Source organism: Panulirus ornatus, chromosome 48, assembly GCF_036320965.1.
Source record: "Panulirus ornatus isolate Po-2019 chromosome 48, ASM3632096v1, whole genome shotgun sequence".
Lineage (NCBI taxonomy): Eukaryota > Metazoa > Arthropoda > Malacostraca > Decapoda > Palinuridae > Panulirus > Panulirus ornatus.
This window is the reverse complement of record NC_092271.1, coordinates 7,135,674-7,158,892: the sequence shown is the minus strand read 5'-3', so window position 1 is coordinate 7,158,892 and position 23,219 is coordinate 7,135,674. Positions and strand designations below refer to the sequence as shown.

The following is a 23,219-nucleotide window of genomic DNA, read 5'->3' as shown; positions in this document are numbered from 1 at the left end:
AATAATAATAACAACAATAATAATAATGATAATGATACTACTACTACTACTACTACTACTACTACTAATAATAATAATAATAATAATAATAATAATAATAATAACAACAATAATAATAATGATAATGATACTACTACTACTACTACTACTACTACTACTACTACTACTACTACTAATAATAATAATAATAATAATAATAATAATAATAACAACAATAATAATAATGATAATGATACTACTACTACTACTACTACTACTACTACTACTACTACTACTACTACTACTACTACTACTACTAATAATAATAATAATAATAATAATAATAATAATAACAACAATAATAATAATGATAATGATACTACTACTACTACTACTACTACTACTACTACTAATAATAATAATAATAATAATAATAATAATAATAACAACAATAATAATAATGATAATGATACTACTACTACTACTACTACTACTACTACTACTACTACTAATAATAATAATAATAATAATAATAATAATAACAACAATAATAATAATGATAATGATACTACTACTACTACTACTACTACTACTACTACTACTACTACTACTAATAATAATAATAATAATAATAATAATAATAAACAGAAGAAAGAGTCATGCGAGGAGTGCTCCTTCTCCTCGAAGGCTCAGATTGAGGTGTGTAAATGTGTGTTGAATTGACTAAAATGAGAAAAAAGGAGAGATAGATAGCATGTTTGAGGAAAGCAACCTGGATGTTTTGGCTCTGAGCGAAACGAAGCTCAAGGGTAAAGGTGAAGAGTGGTTTGGGAATGTCTTGGGAGAAAAGTCAGGGGTTGCTGAGAGGACAAGAGAAAAGGAAGGAGTAGCACTATTACTAAAGCAGGAGTTATGGGAGTAGTGATAGAGTGTAAGAAAGTAAACTAGATTGATATGGGTAAAACTGAAAGTGGATGGAGAGAGATGGGTGATTATTGATGCCTATGCACCTGGTCATGAGAAGAAAGATCAGGAGAGGTAAGTGTTTAGGGAGCAGCTGAGTGAGCGTGTTAGCAGTTTTAATGCACAGCACCGGGTTATAGTGATGGGTGATTCGAATGCAAAGTTGAGCAATGTGGTAGTTGAGGGTATAATTGGTGTACATAGGGTGTGCAGTGTCGTAAAGGGAAATAGTGAAGAGCTTGTAGATTCGTGTGTTGAAAAAGGACTGGTGATTGGGAATACCTGGTTTAGAAAGAAAGATATACATAAGTATACTTATGTAAGTAGGAGAGATGGCCAGAGAGCGTTATTGGATTACGTGCTAATTGATAGTTGATAGTTGATAGTTGATAATTGATAGTTGATAATTGATAATTGATAGTTGATATGCTGAGAGGGATATCTTGTGGAGGCGAAGGTGAAGATTTGAAGAGGTTTTCAGAAAAGAAGAATGTTGGGGTGAAGAGAGTGGTAAGAGTAACTGAGCTTGGAAAGGAGAATGGTGTGATGAAGTACCAGGAGAGATTGAGAGCAGAATGGAAAAAGGTGAGAACAAATGACGTAAGGGGAGTGGGGGAGGAATGGGATGTATTTAGGAAAGCAATGATGGCTTGCACAAAAGATGCCTGTGGCATGAGAAAGGTGGGAGGTGGGTAGATTGATAGTGAAAGAGAAGAGAGAGGCATTTGGACGATTTTTGCAGGGAAGTAGTGCGAATAACCGGGAGATGTATAAAAGAAAGAGGCAGGAGGTCAAGAGAAAGGTGCAAGAGGTGAAGAGGGCAAATGAGAGTTGGGGTGAGAAAGTATCATTAAATCTTAGGGAGAATAAAAAGATTTTTTGGATGGAGGTAAATAAAGTGCGTAAAACAAGAGAACAAATGGGAACATCGGTGAAGGGGGCTTATGGGGAGGTAATAACAGTTAGTGGTGAAGTGAGAAGGAGATGGATCGAGTATTTTGAAGGTTTGTTGAATGTCTTTGACGAAAGAGTGGCAGATAGAGAGCGTTTTGGTCGAGGTGGTGTGCAAAGTGAGAGGGTCAGGAATGGTTTCGTAAACAGAGAAGAGGTAATGAAAGCTGTGCGGAAGATGAACCCCGGCAAGGCGGCGGGTTTGGATGGTATTGCAGTGAAATCTATAAAAAAAAAAGGGGGTGACAGTGTTGTTGATTGGTTGGTAAGGATATTCAATGTATGCATGGTTCATGGTGAAGTGCCTGAGGTTTGGCGGAATGCATGCACAGTGCCATTGTACAAAGGCAAAGGGGATAAAGGTGAATGTTCAAATTACGGAGGTAAAAGTTTGTTGAGGGTTCCTGGGACATATGGGAGGGTATTGATTGAGAGGGTAAAGGCATGTACAAAGCATCAGATTGGGGAAGAGCAGTGTGGTTTGAGAAGTGGTAGAGGATGCGTGGATCAGGTGTTTGCTTTGAAGAATATATGTAAGAAATACTTAGAAAAACAGATAGATTTGTATGTAGCATTTACGGATGTGGAGAAAGCATATGACAGAGTTGATAGAGATTCCTCGAGGAAGGTACATGGTATGGGAGGTAAGTTGCTAGAAACATGAAAAGTTTTTATCGTGGATGTAGGGCATGTGTACGAGTAGGTAGAGAGAAAAGTGATTGGTTCTCAGTGAATGTCGGTTTGCGGCAGGGGTGCGTGATTTGTCTCCATGGTTGTTTAATGTTTATGGATGAGGTTCTTAGGGAGGTAAGTGCAAGAGTTTTGGAGAGAGGGGCAAGTATGCAATCTGTTGTGGATGAGAGGGAGTGGGAAGTGAGTCAGTTGTTGTTCGCTGATGATACAGCACTGGTGGCTGATTCGGGAGAGAAATTGCAGAAGTTGGTGACTGAGTTTCATAAAGTGTGTGAAAGGAGAAAGCTGAGAGTAATGTGAATAAGAGCAAGGTTATTAGGTTCAGTAGGGTTGAGGGACATGTTAATTGGGAGGTAAGTTTCAATGGAGAAAAACTGGAGGAATTGAACCGTTTTAGATATCTGGGAGTGGATTTAGCAGCGGATGGAACCATGGAAGCGGAAGTGGGTAACAGGATGACAGAGGAGAAAAAGGTTCTGGGAGTGTGGAAGAATGTGTGGAAGGCGAGAACGATATCTCGGAGAGCAAAAATGGGTATGTTTGAAGGAATGATGGTTCCAACAATGTTATATGTGTGTGGGCATGTGCTATAGGTAGGGTTGTGAGGAGGAGGGTGGAGGTGTTGGAAGTGAAATGTTTGAGGACAATATGTGGTGTGAGGTGGGTTGATGAAGTAATGAAAGAGTAAGAGAGATGTGTGGTACTATAAAGAGTGTGGTTGAGAGAGCAGAAGAGGGTGTATTGAAATGGTTTGGTCACATGGAGAGAATGAGTGAGGAAAGATTGACAAAAAGGATATGTGAGAGTTTACATTTTCCCAAGGACAGTGAAAATTTGTATTTCCCCAGGTCAATGAAAGTTAATATTTCCCTAGGAGGATGAAAGTTACCATTTTCCCCTGGACAGTGAAAGTTATTTCCCCAGGACAATGAAAGTCAATATTTCCCCAGGACGATGAAAGTTAGTCTCGTACCGGAAGTCATGTTCGTGTGTCCCCGTCCGTTACTTACAATGGTCAACTCCTGGTTTTCCTGGTTTACACAACTGAACAAACCTTTAGGAAACAACAGCAGAATTACCGATACCATTGTACCTCCTCCTGTGCTCCCGACTCATACAACTGAGCAAAATATTTGCATTTATTTTTCATTTTTTTTTCGACGGAAATGATTAAAGCGATGAAGTTGGCAGCCTGTTACTGACGACATCACTATGGTTGGTCACTCAGCTGCACCTGTCTCTCCTCACTGTTTACCATCAGTTCTCTCGTGCGTTTAGTCTGAATATCTAAGAGAGGCAAAGTGTCATTCTAATGCTTAGCAGCAATCATGTCACTATTGTCACTTTCCCCTTCATAGGTTACATCTAAGAATATAAATTTCATAATATGGCACCACACTGCGCGTTAACCTTCGCGCAGCCCATGCCAGGATGACTTCCACTTTCCCTCTTTAATTGTTTTCCTAAGGTACAATAATTCAAAACTAAACGACAAACTACTTTTGATGCATTTTCAAAAAGGACGGTGTCCCAGTACTCCATGAATACCCAAATGATGGACAAGAGTTTAAGAAAATGTCACGTAAATATCGGACTGGATCCCGTCCTGTGGTCGTGGCGACGCTGCCCACTGGTGCTGCAGGCAAGAACAACACACAAGGTAAACAGTTCCTCCTTGCTGGACTCCGCGTCATCTATGGTGAGCACTGATAACATTACCCATCATCCCGGGAGCTATTCCAGTGTATTTACCTTTAATTCAAATTTCGTTTCAGTTTGTGAAAGTACAGGTGACGAAAGAAGGAAGGGTTATTATGGATAGGCTAGATGACCAGGGTACCTGGGTGGAGTGACTAGCTAGCTACAGCGGTTTACTAACCATTATATATAGTAACGCGAGTGTCATTATGGCTGGTCACGCCATCACTTGATATAGAACACCTCAGGTATTCAGGTGATGTCACACACATCTGGTTTGATCTGCAGATGTCACAGTACAGTCCCATCTCTCTCCTGACCATTGCATGTACGAGCAGCAACGTTAAGGGCACCACAAACCCACAAGGATAAATCGTTTCTGCTGTAACACTGGAGTTATAACTTACCTGAGTGTGTGGTCAAGGTAGTGTTGGTGCGTCTCGTTGAGTGTGGCTGGCCGCTGCCACAGGTGGCTGGTTCACATGAAGAGACGGTCGCCTTGCGCCAACCCCCATTGTTGACGTACAGAACCCATGTTGTTATTATTATGACGGACGGACCTGCTAGGGAACCATGTATGTTATCATGATAAATACTTCGATTATTCTGATTTAATCATTTGTCTAATCATTGCACAACTCTGAAAAATGTATATATAACCCTGTGAGAATAGTGTATCGTTTATGTCAAAATCTCGGTAATGTTTTAGGTTCTTCACTGGAAAGTTTTGAGCGTCAAAGTTACAAACGTAGTTTCTACTTCCAAAATTTCCAGTAACTGGAGCAGCTTTGGAAAATGACATTGTGGTAACTGGTGCTGACGTAGTGACATGTAATGAAAATATATGAAAAATGAAGACAGTGAAAACTGTAAAATATAGTAAAAACTGATAGATGTAATGAGAACTGATAAAGACGTAGTGAGACCTGATAAAGACGTAGTGAGACCTGATAACGACGTAGTGAGAACTGATAAAGACGTAGTGAGAACTGATAAAGATATAATGAAAACTGGTAGACAAAAAAAAAACTGGTAAAGATATAGTGAAAACTGGTAGGCAAAGAAAACTGGTCTAGATATAGTGAAAACTAAACAGTGAACACTGGTGACAACAGTAAAATCTGAAAGACTGAAAACTGGTAGAGTGAAAATTGGTAAAGCCAAAGTGAAAACTGGTAAACACTGAAAATTAGTAAAGGCATAGTGAAAACAGATAGAGTGAAAGTAAAAGCTGGTAGACACTGCAAACTAATAAAGACTAAAGACTGGTAGACTGAAAACTGATGAAGAAAGTAAAAGCTGGTAGACAGTGAAAACTGGGAAAGATACATTAAAAACTGGTAGAATAGTGCTAACTTAGGAAGACTAAAACTGGTAGATAGTGAAATCTGTTGACATTAAAAACTGGTAGACAGTGAAAACTGGCAGAAGTAATGAAAACTGGTAAAGACAGCGACATCTGTTAAAAAGACTGTGAAAAGTTGTGGACATGATTAAATCTGGTAAACACGTAGTAAAAACTGTTAGACATGGAGAAAACTAGTAAAGACATTGTAAAAACTGTTAGACAGTGAAAATTGCTTGAGACATAGATAACTGTTGGACTGTAAGAACTGGTGAAAAAACAGAAAATTATTACATAAGTAATTATCCCCACTGGTGCCCAATAGCTTCCCTGTTATCCTCACCGGTGTCCACTAGCTTCCTTGTTATTCCCACTGGTGTCCACTTGCTTCCCTATTCTCCTCACTGATGTCCACTTGCTTCCTTGTCATCCCAACTGGTCTCCGCTTCCCTGTTATCCCCACTGGTGTCCACTTGCTTCCGTTTTATCCCCACTGGTGTCCACTTGCTTCCCTCTTATCACTATGGTGTCCACTTGCTTCCCTGTTAACACCATGGTGTCCACTTGCTTCACTATTATCCTCACATGTGTCCACTTGCTTCCCTGTTATCCCCACTAGTGTCCACTTGCTTCCTTATTATCCCCACTGATGTACTCTTGTTTCCTTGTTATCACTATGGTGTCCACTTGCTTTCCAATTATCCCCACTGGTGTCAGCATGGTTCTGTGGTATCACTATGCTGTCCACATGCTTCCCTGTTATCACTCTGGTGTCTACTTGCTTCCCTGTTTTCAGTATGGTGTCCACATGCTTCCCTATTATTCCCACTGGTGTCCACTCGCTTCCTTGTTATCACTATAGTGTCCACATGCCTCCCTCTTATCACTATTGTGTCCACTTGCTTCCTAATTATCCCCACTGGTGTCCATTTGTTTCCCTGTTATCCCGATTGTGTCCACTTGCTTCCCTGTTATAATTATGATGTCCACCTTCCTCCCTGTTATCATTATGGTGTCCACTTGGTTCGCTATTATCCCCGATGGTGTCCACTTGCTTTTCTGTTATAACTGTGGTGTCCACTTGCTTCCCTGTTATCCCTACTAGTGTCAACTTGCTTCCCTATTATCACTATGGTATCCACTTGCTTCCCTGTTATCCTCACTGGTGTCCACTAAATTTCCTAATATCGTTGGTGTCCACTTGCTTTGCTGTTATCCACACTGGTGTCCACTTGCTTTCCTGTTATCACTGTTGTGCCCACTTGCTTCTTAATTATTTCCACTGGTGTCCACTTGTTTTCCTGTTATCCCCACTGTGTCCACTTGCTTCCCTGTCATCATTATGGTATCCACCTGCCTCCCTGCTATCACTATAGTGTACACTTGCTTCGCTATTATCCGTACTGGTGTCCACTTGCTTTCCTGTTCTCACTATGGTGTCCACTTGCTTCCCTATTGTCCTCGCTTGTATCCACTTGCTTCCCTATTATCCCCACTGTGTCCACTTGCTTCCGTGTTTTCATTATGGTGTCCACTTTCCCCCCTGTTATCACTATGGTGTCCAATTGCTTCGCTTTTATTCATACAGGTGTCCATTTGCCTTCCTGCTATCACTATAGTGTCCACTTGCTACCCTATTATCCCTACTGATATCCACTTGCTCCCCTGTTATCAATATGGTGTCCACTTGCTTCTCTGTTATAACTGTAGTGTACACTTGCTGCCTTATTATCCCCACTGATGTCAACTTGATTCCCTTTTATCACTGGTGTCTAATTGCTTCCCAGTTATCACGATGGAGTCCACTTGCTTTCCTCTTATACCCAATGGTGTCCACTTGCTTCCCTGTTATCATTGATGTGTCCACTTGCTATTCTGTTATCCTCACTGGTGTCCACTTTCTTATGTTATCACTGTGGTGTGATAACATTCATGATAGCACCATTTGGGTCCAGTTGCTTCCCTGTCATCATTGTGGTACCCACGTGCTTTCTCATTATCCCCTTTGGTGTCCACTTGCTTGTTTCATATCCCAATGTGTCCACTTTATTCCCTGATATCATTGTTGTTCACTTGGTTCCATATTACCACTATGGTGTCCGCTTGCTTCCCTATCAACTCCACTGATGCCCACTTGCTTCGCTGTTATCATTATGGTGCCCATGTTATTCTGTATTATCCCCTGGGTGTCCACTTGCTTTCCTAATATCCCCATTGGTGTCCACTTGCTTCCCTCTCATCACTGTGGTGTTCACGTGCTTCCCTGCTAACCCCACTGGTGTCCACTTGCTTCATTCGTATCCCCACTGTGTCCACTTGCATCCCTGTTATTGCTATGGTGTCCAATTCCTTCAGTATTATCCCCATTGGTGTCCATTTGCTTCCATGTTATCCCCACCGTCGATTTTGCTGCCCTGTTATAATTATGGTGGCCACTTGCCTCCCTGTTATCACTATGGTGTCCATTTGCTTTGCTGTTATCCTCACTGGTATCCACTTGCTTTCATCACTATGGTGTCCATTTGCTTCCCTATTATTCCCGCTGGTGTCCACCTACTCCTCTGTTATCCCCACTGTGTCCATTTGCTTCCTTGTTATCATTGTGTCCACTTGCTTCCCTATTACCCCCACTGATATCCACTTCCCTGTTATCCCCACTGTATCCACTTGCTTCCTTGTTATCCCCACTGTGTCCACTTGCTTCCTTGTTATCATTATGGTGTACACATGCCTCCCTGTTATCACTGTGGTCTCCACTTGCAAGCCTAACTATTATCCTTACTGATGTCTATTTGCTTCCCTGTTATCAGTATTTTGTCCACTTGTTTCCCTGTTGTAACTGTAGTGTACACGTGCCTCCCTATTATACCCACTGATGTCCACTTGCTTCCCTGTTATGACAATGGTGTCCAATTGCTTTTCTGTTATCACTGTGGAGTACACTTGCTTCCCTCTTATCTCCACTGGTGTTCACTTGCTTCCCTGTTATCACGGTTATGTCCACTTGCTTTCCTGTTATCACTGTTATGTCCACTTGCTTCCCTGCTATCCCCACTGGTGTCCACTTGCTTCCCTGTTATCACTATGGTGTCCACTTTCTTTCCTATTATCCTCACTGGTGTTCACTTTCTTCCCTGTTATCCCACTGATGACCACTTGCTTTCCTTTCATCAGTATGGTGTCCGCTTCCCTGTTACCACTGGTGCCAACTTTCTTCCCTGTTATCCCCTTCTGGTGTCCTCCTTGTCTCTTATCCCTACCGTGTCCACCTCCTTCCGTCATTACTATGGTGTCCACTTGCTTCCCTGTCATTACTGTGGCGTCCACTTGCTTCCCTGTTATCTCCTCTGGTGTCCACGTGCTACCTTGTTAACACTAGGGTGTCCACTTGCTTTCCTGTTATCACTATGATGTCCACTTGCTTCCATATTATCCCTACTGATGTGCACTTGCTTCACTGTTTTCATTATGGTGCCCAGCTGCTTCCCTGTTATCACTATAATGTCCACTTGCTTCGTTGTTATCACTTTATGTACACTTGCTTCCCTGTTATCCCCACTGGTGACCACTTGCTTTCCTAGTATCCCCACTGGTGTCCAGTTGCTTCCCTGTTATTACTATGGTGTCCACTTGCTTCCATATTAATCCCATTGGTGTCCATCATCTTCCCTGTTGTTACCGTCGTGTCCACTTGCTTCCCTGTTATCAGTATGGTGTTCGCATGCCTCCCTGTTATCACTGTGGTGTTCATTTGTTTTTCTATTATCTCCACTGGTTTACACTTGCTTATTGTCATCACTGTGGTGTCCACGTGCTACCCCATTAACCCCACCGCTTTCTTGTTATCCCCACTGTACCCACTTGCTTCCCTGTTATCATTATGGTGTGCACTCGCTTCCCTGTTATCACTGTGGTGTCCACCTGCTTCCCTATTATCCACATGTGTCCACTTGTTTCCATGTTATCCCACTGGTTTGCACTTGCTTCCTTACTGTCCTCATTGGTTTACACTTGTTTCCCTGTCATCACTTTGGTGTCTTGCTTTCCTGTTATCTCCACTGGTGTCCACATGGTTCCATGGTATCAGTGTGTTATCCAATTGCTTCCTTGTTGTGACTCTGGTGTCCTCTCGCTTTCCTGTTATCCCCGCTGGTGTCCTCATGGTTCCATGGTATCATTATGTTATCCACTTGCTTCCTTGTTATCACTCTGGTGTCTACATGCTTCCCTATTTTTCCACATTCCTAAAATCCCCATTGGTGTCCACATGCTTCTTCCTCACCTGCGGTGTGTACGTGCTTTCATGTTCTTCCTCTGGTGTCCACTTACTTCCCTATTATCTCCACTGGTGTCCACTTGCTTCCTTGTTATCTCCACTGTGTCCACTTGCTTAACTATTATCCCCACTGATGTCCACTTGCTTCCCTGTTATCACTATGATGTCCACTTGTTTCCCTCTTATCACTATGGAGTCCACTCGCTTCCCTGTTATCAGTATGGCGTTCCATTGCTTAATTGTTATGACTATGGTGTCAACTTGCTTCAGTACCCTATGGTGTCCACTTGTTTCCCTGTTATCCCCAATGTGTGCAATTGCTTCCCTGTTTTTACTATGGTGTCTACTTGCTTCCCTTTCATCCCAACTGGTGTGCACGTACTTCCCTATTGTCCTTAGTTGTGTCCACTTTCTTACCTTTTATTGCTATGGTGTCCATTTGCCTCCCTGTTATCACTGTGGTGAGCCCTTGCTTCGTTCCTGTCACTATGGTGGCCACTTGCTTGCCTATTATCCCTACTGGTGTCCACTTGCTTCCCTGTTATCCGCACGGGTGTCAACGTGCTTCCCTCTTATCACTATTGTGTCCACTTGCTTCCTTGTTATCTCTGTGGTGTTACCTTGCTTCTCTGTTATTCTCACCGGTGTCCACTTGCTTCCATGTTATCACTGTGGTGTCCACTTGCTTCCCTGTTATTCCCTCTGGAGTCCGCTTGCTTCCCTGTTATTACTATGGTGTCCACTTGCTTCCCTGTTATTACTATGGTGTCCACTTGATTCCCTATTATCCCCACTGGTGTTCACTTGGTTCCCTGTTATCAGTGTGTTGTCCACTTGCTTCCCTGTTATCTCCCCTGTTGTCCACTTGCTTCTCTGTTATCCCCACTGGTGTCCTACTGCTCGCCTGGTATCCTCATTGTGTCAATTTGCTTCCCTGTTATTACTATGGTGTCCACTTCCCTCCCTGTTATCCCCACTGGTGTCGACGTGCTTCCCTGCTATTACTATGGTGTTCATTTACTTCCCTGTTATAAGTATGGTGTATATTTGCTTTCCTGTTATCCCCATTGGTGTCCACGTGTTGCCATGTTATCCCAACTTTTGTCCACATGCTTTTCTGTTATCCTAGTAGTATCACTATAGTGTTCACTTGATTCGTTGTTGTCAGTATGATTTCCTATTGCTTCATTTTCATCACTATGATGTCCACTTGCTACCCTATTATTCCCTCTGGAGTCCACTTGTTTCCTTGTTATCCCAATGTGTCCACTTGTTTCTGTTTTTAATATGGTTTCCATTTGCGTCCTTGTTATCCCCACTGGTGTCCACGTTTTCCCCTGTTATCCTCACTGGTTTGCACTTGCCTCCCTGTTATCCCTAGTGGTGTCCACTGGCTTACCTGATATTGTTATGGTGTCCACCTGTTTCCCTATTATCTCCACGGGTGTCAACTTTCTTCCCTCATGATTATTGTGAGCACCTGCTTTACTGTTATCACTATGTTGTCCACTTGCTTATTTGTTATTCCCATTGGTGTCTACTTGCTTCCCTTTTATCACTATGGTGTCCACTTGCTTCCTTATTATTCTCGCTGGTGTCCACTTGCTTCCCTGTTATCTCCACTGGTGTCTACTTACTTCCCTGTTATCTCCACTGGTGTCTACTTGCTTCCCTGTTATCACTGTCCTGTCCACATGTTTCTCTTATCCCCACTGGTGTTCACTTGCTTCTTTGTTAGCCTTGTGGTGTCCACTTGCTTCCATGTTATCTCCCCTGTTGTCCACTTGCTTTTCTGTTATCTTTATGGTGTCCATTTGCTTCCCTAGTATCCCCACTGGTGTCTGCTAGCTTCCTTATTATGCACACTGGTGTCCACTTCCCTCTTGTCACTGTAGTGTCCAATTGCTTTCCTCTTATCCCCACTGATTTCCACATGCTTCTCTGTTATCTCCACTGTGTCCACTTGCTTTATTTTTATCAGTATGGTGTCCTCTTGCCTCCCTGTTATTACTTTGCTGTCCATTTGCTTCCTACTGCTTGCCTGTTATCCCCATTGTGTCCGCTTGCTTCCTTGTTAGTTCTATGGTGTCTGCTTCCTTCCCTGTTATCCCCACTGGTGTCCACGTGCTTCCTTGTTATCACTATGGTTTTCACTTGCTTCCCTGTTATCCCCATTGGCGTCCACTTGCTTCTCTGTTATTAATATGATGTCTTTCTTGCTTCCTTATTATCCCTACTGGTATCCACGTGCTTCCCTGTTATTACTATGGTGTCCACGTGCTACCCTATTATACCCAATGATGTCCACTTACTTTCCTTTTATTAATATGCTGTCTACTAGCTTCCCTATTATCACTATGGTGTGCTCTTGCTTCCCGATTATCCCCACTTGCTTCCCTGTTATCACTATGGTGTCCACTTGCTTCCCTGTTATCACTCTTCTGTCCACTTGTTTCCCTATAATCCCTACTGGTGTCCACTTACTTCCCTGTTATTAATGTTTTATCTTCTTGCTTCCCTGTTATCCTTACTTGTGTCCACTTGCTTTCCTAGTATCTTTATGGTGTCCACTTACTTCTCTGTTCTCCATACTGGTGTCCACTTGCTTCCCTGCTATCACTGTGGTGTCCACGTGCTTCTCTATTATCCCGAATGGTGTTCACTTGTTTTTCCTACTATCCCCACTGCTGTCCACTTGCTTCTCTGCTATGCCTTCTGGTGTCCAATTGCTCTCCTATTATCACTATGGTGTCCACGTGCTTCCCTATTATCCCTATTGGTGTCCACTTGCTTCCCTATTATCCCACTGGTGTCCACTTGTTTCTTGGTTATCCTTACTGGTAACCAATTGCTTCCCTGTTGTCTCTATGGTGTCCATTGTGATTCCCTTGTATCCCCACTGGTATCTACTTGCTTCCCAGTTATCACTGTTGTCTAATTGCTTCCCTGTAATCACTTTTGTGTCCATTTGCTTCCCTATTATCACCGTTGTGTCCACTTACCTGTTTTTATTGTTCTGTCCTCTTGCTTCCTTGTTATCCCTACTGGCGTTCACTTGCTTCCCTGTTATCCCCACTGGTGTCCACTTGCTTTCCTATTATTCCCACTCGTGTCCACTTGCTCACTCGTGTCCCTTCTGTGTCCAGTTGCTTCCCCGTTATCACTTACTTCCCTCTTATCACTCTTCTGTCCTGTAATCCTTACTGGTGTTCACTTGCTTCTCTTTTATCCTCACTGGTGTCCACCTACTAACTTGTTATCCCCACTGTGTCCACATGACTCTCCATTATCATTTTGGTGTCCACTCACTTTCATGTCATCACTATGGTGTCCACTTGCTTCCTTATTATCCCCACTGATGTCCACGTCCTTCCTAGTTTTCAGTATGTTTTTACTTGTTTTCATGTCATCGCTATGGTGTCCACTTTTCTCCTGTTATCAATATGGTGTCCAATTGCTTCATTGTTTTTGCTATGATGTCGACGTGCTTCCCTATTGTGCAAACTGGTGTCCCTCTTCCCTGGTATCCCCAGTGTGTCCTCTTGCTTCCCTGTTTTTACTATGATGTCCATTTTCTTCCTGTTTTCCCAACTGGTGTCCACTTACATGATATTGCTATTGTGTCCACTTTCTTCACTGGTATCACTACAGTGTCTATTTGTTTCCTTGTTAACCCCACTGGTGTCCACTTGTTTCCCTGTTCTCACTATGGTGTCCACTTTCTTCCTTGTTAACCCCAGTGTTGTCCCTTTGCCTCCCTGTTATCACTATGGGGTCCAGTTGCTTCCTACTGCTTGCCTGTTATCCTCACTGTGTCTGCTTGCTTCCTTATTATTTCTATGGTGCCCACTTGTTTCCCTGTTATCCCCACTGGTGTCCACATGCCTCCTTGTTATCACTGTGGTGTTCACTCGCTTCCCCGTTATCCCCACTGGTGTCCATATGGTTCCCTGTTATTTCTATGATGTCCACTTTCTTTCTTATTATCCCCACTGGTGTTCACTTGCTTCCCTGTTATTAATATGGTGTCCACGTGCTTCCCTATTAACCCCATTGATGTCCACTTACTTTCCTTTTATCAGTATGGTGTCTATTTGCTTTCCTATTATCACTATAGTGTGCACTTATTTCCTGATTATCCTCACTGGTGTCCATTCGCTTCCCTGTTATTGCTGTGGAGTCCAATTGCTTCTCACTGTGGTGTCCACTTGCTTCCTTCTTATCCCCACTTGTGTCCACTTCCCTGTTATCACTGTTCTGTCCAGTTGATTTTCTGCTATCCCTACTGGTGTTCACTTGCTTCGCTGTTATCGCTGTGGTGTCCACTTGCTGCCCTATTATTCCACTGGTGTCCACTTGCTTTTCTATTATCCCCACTGGTGACCACTTGCCTCCTAATTATCACCATGGTGTCCAGTTGCTTCCCTCATATGGTGTCCACTCACTTTCCTGTTATCACTCATCTGTCCAATTGCTTCCCTATAATCCCGACTGGTGTCCACTTTCTTCTCTGTTATCACTGTTTTGTATTCTCGCTTCGCTGTTATCCTTACTGGTGTCCATTTTCTTTCCTATTATCATTATGTTCACTTGCTTCCGTCTTATCCCTTCTGGTGTCCACTTGCTTCCCTGCTATTACTATGGTGTCCAATTGTTTCCATGTTATTATTATGTTGTCCAATTCCTTCCCTCGTTTCCCACTGATGTCCTCTTTCCTATAATCCCCTCTGGTGTCCACTTACTTCTCTGTTATCACTCTTCTGTATTCTTGCCTCCGTATTATCCTTACTGGTGTCCACTTTCTTTCCTGTTATTATATTGTCCACTTGCTTTCCTTTTATTCCCGCCGGTGTCCACTTACTTCCCAGTTATCACTGTTCTGTCCACTTGCTTCTTTGCTTTCCGTACTGGAATCCGCTGAACTCCTTGCTATTACTATGGTGTCCACATGCTTCCGCATTATTTCCGCTGGTGTCTACTTGATTTCCTATTGTTGCTTCTCTATTATCATTGTTGTGTTTACGTGCCTCCCTATTATACCCAGTGTTGTCCACTTGCTTCCGTGTTATCCCCACTGGTGTCAACTTGCTTCCCTGCTATCCCTATTAGTGTTCAGTTGCTTCCCTATTATCACAATGGTGTCCTTTTTGCTTCCCCTATATCCCCACTGGTGTCCTTTTCCTTCCCTGTTATCACTATGGTGTCTGTTTGCTTCCATGTTATCATATTGGTGTCCATTTGCTTCCCTGTTATCGCTATGGTGTCCACTTACCTATTTTCACTGCTCTGTCCACTTGATTCCCTGTTATCCCTACTGGTGTTCACTTCCTTCCCTTTTATCACTATGGTGTCCACTTGCTTCTCTGTTATCCCTACTGATGTTCACTTGCTTTTCTATTATCCCCATTCGTGTCCACTTGCTTTCATGGTATCCCTACTGGTGTCCAGTTGCTTTTCAGTTATCATTATGAAGTCCTCTTGATTCCCTCGTATCCCCATAGGGGTCCACCTTCTTCCCTGTTATCACTCTTATGTCCGCTCGTTTCCCTATAATCCCTACTGGTGCCTACTTACATCCCTGCTATCACTGTTTTGTCAACTTGCTCCCCTGTTATCCCTTCTAGTGTCCACTTGCCTTCCTGTTATCATTATGGTGTCCACTTGCTTCCCTCTTCTCCCCACTGGCGTTGACTTACTTCCCTGTTATCACTGTTCTGTCCACTTCCTTCTCTGTTATCCCTACTGGTGTCCACTTGCTTTCCTGTTATCACTATGATGTCCACGTGCTTCCCTATTATCCCTGCTGATGTCCTCTTAATTCCTTATTATCCTCAGTGGTGTCCACTTGCTTCCCTGTTATCCGTACTGATGCCGAATTGCTACCCTGTCATCACTATGGTGTCCACATTCTTCCCTCGTATCCCCACTGGTGTCCACTTACTTCCCTGTTATCTCTAATGGTGTTCACTTGCTTTGTTGTTATCACTGGTGTCCACTTGCTTCCCTATTAACCCCACTGGTGTCTACTTGCATTCCGTATCCCCACTGGTGTCCACTCACTTCCCTGTATACCTGTACTGTCCACTTGCTTCTCTGTTATCCTTACTGGTATCCACTTGATTCCCTGTTATCACTATGGTGTCGACGTGCTTTCCTATTTTCTCCACTGACGTCCACTTACTTCCCTGTTATATCCAATGTGTTCACTTGCTTCCGTTTTTTTTTTGCTATTGTGTCCATTTGTTTTCCTAATATGCACATTAGTGTTCACTTGCTTCCCTGATATCACTTTGGTGTCCACTTGCTTCCGCTCTTGTCACTATAGTGTCCAATCGTTCTCCTATTATCCCCACAGGTGTCCATTCGCTTACCTGTTACCCCCACGGTTTCCTCTTGTTTCCCTGTTATTACTACGGTGTCCACTTGCTTCCCTTCTATTCCGTTGGTGTCCACTTGTTTTCCTGTTATCTATTGTGTCCACTTGCTTCCCTGTTATTGCTATAGTGTCCACCTATTTCCATGTTATCCCCATTGGTGTCCACTTGCTTCCCTATTATCCCACTGGTATCCACTTGCTTCCTTATTATTCTCACTGGTGTTCACTTGCTTCCCTATTATTCCCACTGGTGTTCACTTGCTTCCTTATTATTCCCACTGGTGTTCACTTGCTTCCTTATTATTCCCACTGGTGTTCACTTGCTTCCTTATTATTCCCACTGGTGTTCACTTGCTTCCTTATTATTCCCACTGGTGTTCACTTGCTTCCCTATTATTCCGACTGGTGTTCACTTGCTTCCTTATTAATCCCACTGGTGTTCACTTGCTTCCTTATTATTCCCACTGGTGTTCACTTGCTTCCTTATTATTCCCACTGGTGTTCACTTGCTTCCCTATTATTCCCACTGGTGTTCACTTGCTTCCTTATTATTCTCAATGGTGTTCACTTGCTTCCTTATTATTCCCACTGGTGTTCACTTGCTTCCTTATTATTCCCGCTGGTGTTCACTTGCTTCCTTATTATTCCCGCTGGTGTTCACTTGCTTCCTTATTATTCCCACTGGTGTTCACTTGCTTCCTTATTATTCCCGCTCGTGTTCACTTGCTTCCTTATTTTTCCCACTGGTGTTCACTTGCTTCCTTATTATTCCCACTGGTGTTCACTTGCTTCCTTATTTTTCCCACTGGTGTTCACTTGCTTCCTTATTATTCCCACTGGTGTTCACTTGCTTCCTTATTATTCCCACTGGTGTTCACTTGCTTCCTTATTTTTCCCACTGGTGTTCACTTGCTTCCTTATTATTCCCACTGGTGTTCACTTGCTTCCTTATTTTTCCCACTGGTGTTCACTTGCTTCCTTATTTTTCCCACTGGTGTTCACTTGCTTCCTTATTTTTCCCACTGGTGTTCACTTGCTTCCTTATTTTTCCCACTGGTGTTCACTTGCTTCCTTATTTTTCCCACTGGTGTTCACTTGCTTCCTTATTTTTCCCACTGGTGTTCACTTGCTTCCTTATTTTTCCCACTGGTGTTCACTTGCTTCCTTATTATTCCCACTGGTGTTCACTTGCTTCCTTATTTTTCCCACTGGTGTTCACTTGCTTCCTTATTTTTCCCACTGGTGTTCACTTGCTTCCTTATTTTTCCCACTGGTGTTCACTTGCTTCCTTATTATTCCCACTGGTGTTCACTTGCTTCCTTATTTTTCCCACTGGTGTTCACTTGCTTCCTTATTTTTCCCACTGGTGTTCACTTGCTTCCTTATTTTTCCCACTGGTGTTCACTTGCTTCCTTATTATTCCCACTGGTGTTCACTTGCTTCCTTATTTTTCCCACTGGTGTTCACTTGCTTCCTTATTTTTCCCACTGGTGTTCACTTGCTTCCTTATTTTTCCCACTGGTGTTCACTTGCTTCCTTATTTTTCCCACTGGTGTTCACTTGCTTCCTTATTATTCCCGCTGGTGTTCACTTGCTTCCTTATTTTTCCCACTGGTGTTCACTTGCTTTCTTATTTTTCTCACTGGTGTTCACTTGCTTCCTTATTATTCCCACTGGTGTTCACTTGCTTCCTTATTATTCCCACTGGTGTTCACTTGCTTCCTTATTTTTCCCACTGGTGTTCACCTGCTTCCTTATTATTCCCACTAGTGTTCACTTGCTTCCTTATTTTTCCCACTGGTGTTCACTTGCTTCCTTATTATTCCCACTGGTGTTCACTTGCTTCCTTATTATTCCCACTAGTGTTCACTTGCTTCCTTATTTTTCCCACTGGTGTTCACTTGCTTCCTTATTATTCCCACTGGTGTTCACTTGCTTCCTTATTATTCCCACTGGTGTTCACTTGCTTCCTTATTATTCCCACTGGTGTTCACTTGCTTCCTTATTATTCCCACTGGTGTTCACTTGCTTCCTTATTATTCCCAATGGTGTTCACTTGCTTCCTTATTTTTCCCACTGTGTTCACTTGCTTCCTTATTATTCCCACTGGTGTTCACTTGCTTCCTTATTATTCCCACTGGTGTTCACTTGCTTCCTTATTATTCCCACTGGTGCAGACACCAGCACCAACACAGACAATGTCACCGTGCACACAGCAGACACCAGCACCAACACAGACAACGTCACCGTGCACACAGCAGACACCAACACAGACAACGTCATCGTGCACACAGCAGACACCAACACAGACAACGTCACCGTGCACACAGCAGACACCAGCACCAACGGCTTCACCAACACAGATAGTTTCATGGCCGCATCCACCACCTCTACCATGACACAAGAGGAGGTATAATCCCTCACCGGTCGTATACCTGAGCCCTGCAGGATGCACCAGGCCGTCACTGAACAGATCCATGCTGCACACTTCACTGAGATATCAACAGCTTGCCCGCGCTTCTCCACACGCCCGCTCCTCCTGCTTACCTCCCGGCGGAGGAGAGCGTCGTAGTGTTACAACCATGGGATGTGGCCAACCGTCTCTCACAGCTGAGGAGCAACATGGCCACCTCCCTGTCAGACTAATTAAGGACTTTGTCACTCAACTAAGCATACCTCTCACTTACATATACATTAGATCTCTTAAGGAAGGCCATGTTCCTTCCCTCTGACGTCAAGTTAATATCATCCCAGCACCTGAACCATAGATGGACTCAGACCCATCAGCCTCACTCCCACCCACCTTTAGCAAGATCCTTGAAAGCTTTGTAGCACCATTGATCATGGCCGACATTCTGCTCCATAGTGACCCAGGCCAGCGTGGTAACATGCACAAATGCTCCACTACCCATTATCTTGTCCGTATCCTTCATGACCGACCCGGGTGGCAAGGTGTTTTCGTTGGTCATGTACGACTTTTCAAAAGGCTTTGATCTTGTAGACCAGCCAGTTGTGTCCCGAGGCTCCTCCACCGCGACCCACACTTGTCGTCTGCTTCTGCAGGTTCCTCAACGACCGACTGCAGCTCCGCGAGAGCTCGTGGTCCCTCCCTCTGGGGAGCTTAGTGAGGGGAGTGGAATACCGTGTGGTGTGCCTCGGGGGAGTGTGTGTGGACCCGCTGCCTTCCTGACCATGATCAATGGTGCTGTGAGGGGCTCACATAGACATCTTAGGTATATTGATGACTGCATGATCAAGACAACATGTCCACTGGAAGAAATAAACATCAACACAACAAGCCACACAGGACCGCCATACCTGGCACTCAGAAAACAACATGGTCGTCAACCTACAAAAATGTCATCACCAGCAAACCTCTTAGTGTTCTCAGATCTGTCTGTAGGAGACCCCAGCATCCTGGTGGTGAACACGGACCTGTCTGTAGGAGACCCCAGCATCCTGGTGGTGAACACGGACCTGTCTGTAGGAGACCCCAGCATCCTGGTGGTGAACACGGACCTGTCTGTAGGAGACCCCAGCATCCTGGTGGTGAACACGGACCTGTCTGTAGGAGACCCCAGCATCCTGGTGGTGAACACTGCTGGTGGCCACCATGACCAGCTTCCTCTCCTGGCAATATCGTCAGCAGCAACACGTCCAGAGCAGCCAGTCTTCCTCACCTCCTCTATACCCACAACAGGTTTAATGCACCATCATCACAACACTTCATCATTAAAGCTTACGTAAGATCGTCTTGGGATGTTGCTATCCACTCCTGCACGTCGGCCTCACCTTACATCAGGAGAAACATAGAGAGAAGGTTCATCACAGTGATGAGGAGAGCGGCAGGTTGGGCCACACGATGACCTCCACATGTTCCAGCTAACTCCACTCGGCCAGGGACGTGAGGACTTGTGCCTCAAGTTTGGACATGGTTTGTTGGAGGCGCTACGACATGTTGACCTATTACCAGCACCAGGGAGGGAGGAGGGATGTTAGTACTGGGACAACACGGAACTCACGTGACCTCCAACACTTCCGCTGTGGTGTTAAACTCGGACGTCATCTATATTACCTCACAATTAAATTCACTTCACTTGTCATGACAACTGCACTGTATTACCTGTCATTCATGCTCTGTATGCATGTCTGATTTAGTGAGAGTTTCACTTATGTTTTTGTTGACATATTCTATGTATAGATTTTCTTAACATGTAAACATGTGCTCAGTGTATTGATAAGCAGCCATGTAATTCTTGCTGATAAACCGATCTGTCTCTCTGTCTGTCTCTCTGTTTATCTATCTGTCTGTCTCTGTCTGTCTGTCTGTCTATCTATCTGTCTCTCTGTCTGTCTGTCTGTCTGTCTGTCTGGCGTCAACTTTTTTCCTTGTTGTCATTTCCTGGCTTCCAGTATCTTCCTTATTATCCACCCTGGAGTGCATCTTCTTCCTTATCATCCAGCCTTGGCATCCACCTACCTCCTTATCATCCACCCTTGGCGTCCACTTTCTTTCCTACTATCCACGCTTGGCGTCCACTTTCTTCCTTGTTATCCACCGTGGACGTCCACTTTCTTCCCTGTTATCCACCGTGGACGTCCACTTTCTTCCCTGTTATCCACCTCTGGCGTCCACTTTCTTCCCTGTTATCCACCTTGTACGTCCACTTTCTTCCTTGTTATCCACCGTGGACGTCCACTTTCTTCCTTGTTATCCACCTCTGGCGTCCACTTTCTTCCTTGCTATCCACCTCTGGCGTCCACTTTCTTCCCTGTTATCCACCTTGGACGTCCACTTTCTTCCTTGTTATCCACCGTGGACGTCCACTTTCTTCCCTGTTATCCACCTCTGGCGTCCACTTTCTTTCCTGTTATCCACCCTGGACGTCCACTTTCTTCCTTCTCATCCACCTCTGGCGTCCACTTTCTTCCCTGTTATCCACCTTTGACGTCCATTTTCTTCCTTGTTATCCACCGTGGACATCCTTTTTCTTCCTTGTTATCCACCGTGGACGTCCACTTTCTTCCCTGTTATCCACCGTGGACGTCCACTTTCTTCCATGTTATCCACCTTGGACGTCCACACTCTTCCTTGTTATCCTCCGTGGACGTCCACTTTCGTCCTTGTTATCCACAGTGGACGTCCACTTTCTTCCCTGTTATCCACCGTGGACATCCACTTTCTTCCCTGTTATCCACGCTGGCCGTCCTTTTTCTTCCTTGTTATCCACCTCTGGCGTCCACTTTCTTCCCTGTTAGCCACCTTTGATGTCCACTTTCTTCCTTGTTATCCACCGTGGACGTCCACTTTCTTCCCTGTTATCCACCTTGTACGTCCACTTTCTTCCTTGTTATCCACGGTGGACGTCCACTTCCTTGTTATCCACCTTGGACGTCCACCTTCTTCCTTGTTATCCACCGTGGACGTCCACTTTCTTCCTTGTTATCCAACGTGGACGTTCACTTTCTTCCCTGTTATCCACCCTGGACGTCCACTTTCTTCCCTGTTATCCACCGTGGACGTCCACTTTCTTCCTGTTATCCACCGTGGACGTCCACTTTCATCCCTTTTATCCACCTTTGACGTCCACTTTCTTCCCTGTTATCCACTGTGGACTTCCACTTTCTTCCCTATTATCCACCTCTGGCCTCCACTTTCTTCCCTGTTATCCACCTTGGACGTCCACTTTCTTCTCTGGTATCCACCGTGGACGTTCACTTTCTTCCCTGTTATCCACCTTAGACGTCCACTTTCTTCCCTGTTATCCACCGTGGACGTCCACTTTCTTCCCTGTTATCCACCTTGGACGTCCACTTTCTTCCCTGTTATCCACCGTGGACGTCCACTTTCTTTCCTGTTATCCACCGTGGACGTCCACTTTCTTCCCTGTTATCCACCTCTGGCGTCCACTTTCTTCCCTGTTATCCACCTTGGACGTCCACTTTCTTCCCTGTTATCCACCGTGGACGTCCACTTTCTTCCCTGTTATCCACCTTGGACGTCCACTTTCTTCCCTGTTATCCATCTTGGACGTCCACTTTCTTCCCTGTTATGCACCTTGTACGTCCACTTTCTTCCCTGTTATCCACCTTGGACGTCCACTTTCTTTCCTGTTATCCACCGTGGACGTCCACTTTCTTCCCTGTTATCCACCTTGGACGTCCACTTTATTCCTTGTTATCCACCGTGTACGTCCACTTTCTTCCCTGTTATCCACCATGGACGTCCACTTTCTTCCCTGTTATCCACCGTGGACGTCCACTTTCTTCCCTGTTATGCGCCTTGTACGTCCACTTTCTTCCCTGTTATCCACCTTGGACGTCCACTTTCTTCCCTGCTATCCACCGTGGACGTCCACTTTCTCCCCTGTTATCCACCGTGGACGTCCACTTTCTTCCTTGTTATCCACCGTGGACGTCCACTTGGTCCTAGCATGGTAACAGGTGTGTGTGTGTTGTATCTCACTACAGGTCTGGCTGACCTGAGGCGTCACCATGTCGTGCAACCTGCGATGTGTCGTCAAGTGCGGCCTCCTCCTGGCCATCCTGGATCTGGTAAGTCGGGTTAAATGTCGTGCAAGAATGAGGCAAGGGAAAGGGAAGGGAAGAAGAAAGTTAACAATCATTCAAGGGAAAGGGAAGGGAAGAAGAAAGTTAACGATCATTCATTGATTAAACAAGTCTCATATAATGCCATGGTGATCCAGGTCAAAACGTTTGTCTTTAATGGATTAAGAAAGTTAATGGTCAAGTTTTCTTGTGTGGCACATCATATACTTCCCTCCTACAAGATCCCAACTGTTCCCAGCAGATCCCAACTGTTCCTAGGAGGTCCCAACTATTCCCAGGAGATCCCAACCGTTCCCAGCAGATCCCAACTGTTCCTAGGAGGTCCCAACTATTCCCAGGAGATCCCAACTGTTCCCAGCAGATCCCAA

General features: G+C 44.3%; 2 protein-coding genes across 2 annotated transcripts in view; one reads left to right on the top strand and one right to left on the bottom strand.

Moving 5' to 3' along the window:
• The window catches only part of LOC139764063 (uncharacterized), a 114,167-nt gene extending 109,313 nt beyond the window's left edge, over positions 1 to 4,854 (bottom strand). The window contains exon 1 of the mRNA XM_071690518.1: positions 4,692 to 4,854. The gene's annotated coding sequence lies outside the window, so the exon portion shown is untranslated. The remainder of the gene's footprint in view (positions 1 to 4,691) is intronic.
• Positions 4,197 to 23,219, top strand: part of LOC139764064 (uncharacterized) — a 180,093-nt gene continuing 161,070 nt past the window's right edge. The window contains exons 1-2 of the mRNA XM_071690519.1: positions 4,197 to 4,285; positions 22,753 to 22,836. Coding sequence (XP_071546620.1) covers positions 22,777 to 22,836 — 60 coding nt within the window. The 5' untranslated portion in view covers positions 4,197 to 4,285; positions 22,753 to 22,776. The remainder of the gene's footprint in view (positions 4,286 to 22,752; positions 22,837 to 23,219) is intronic.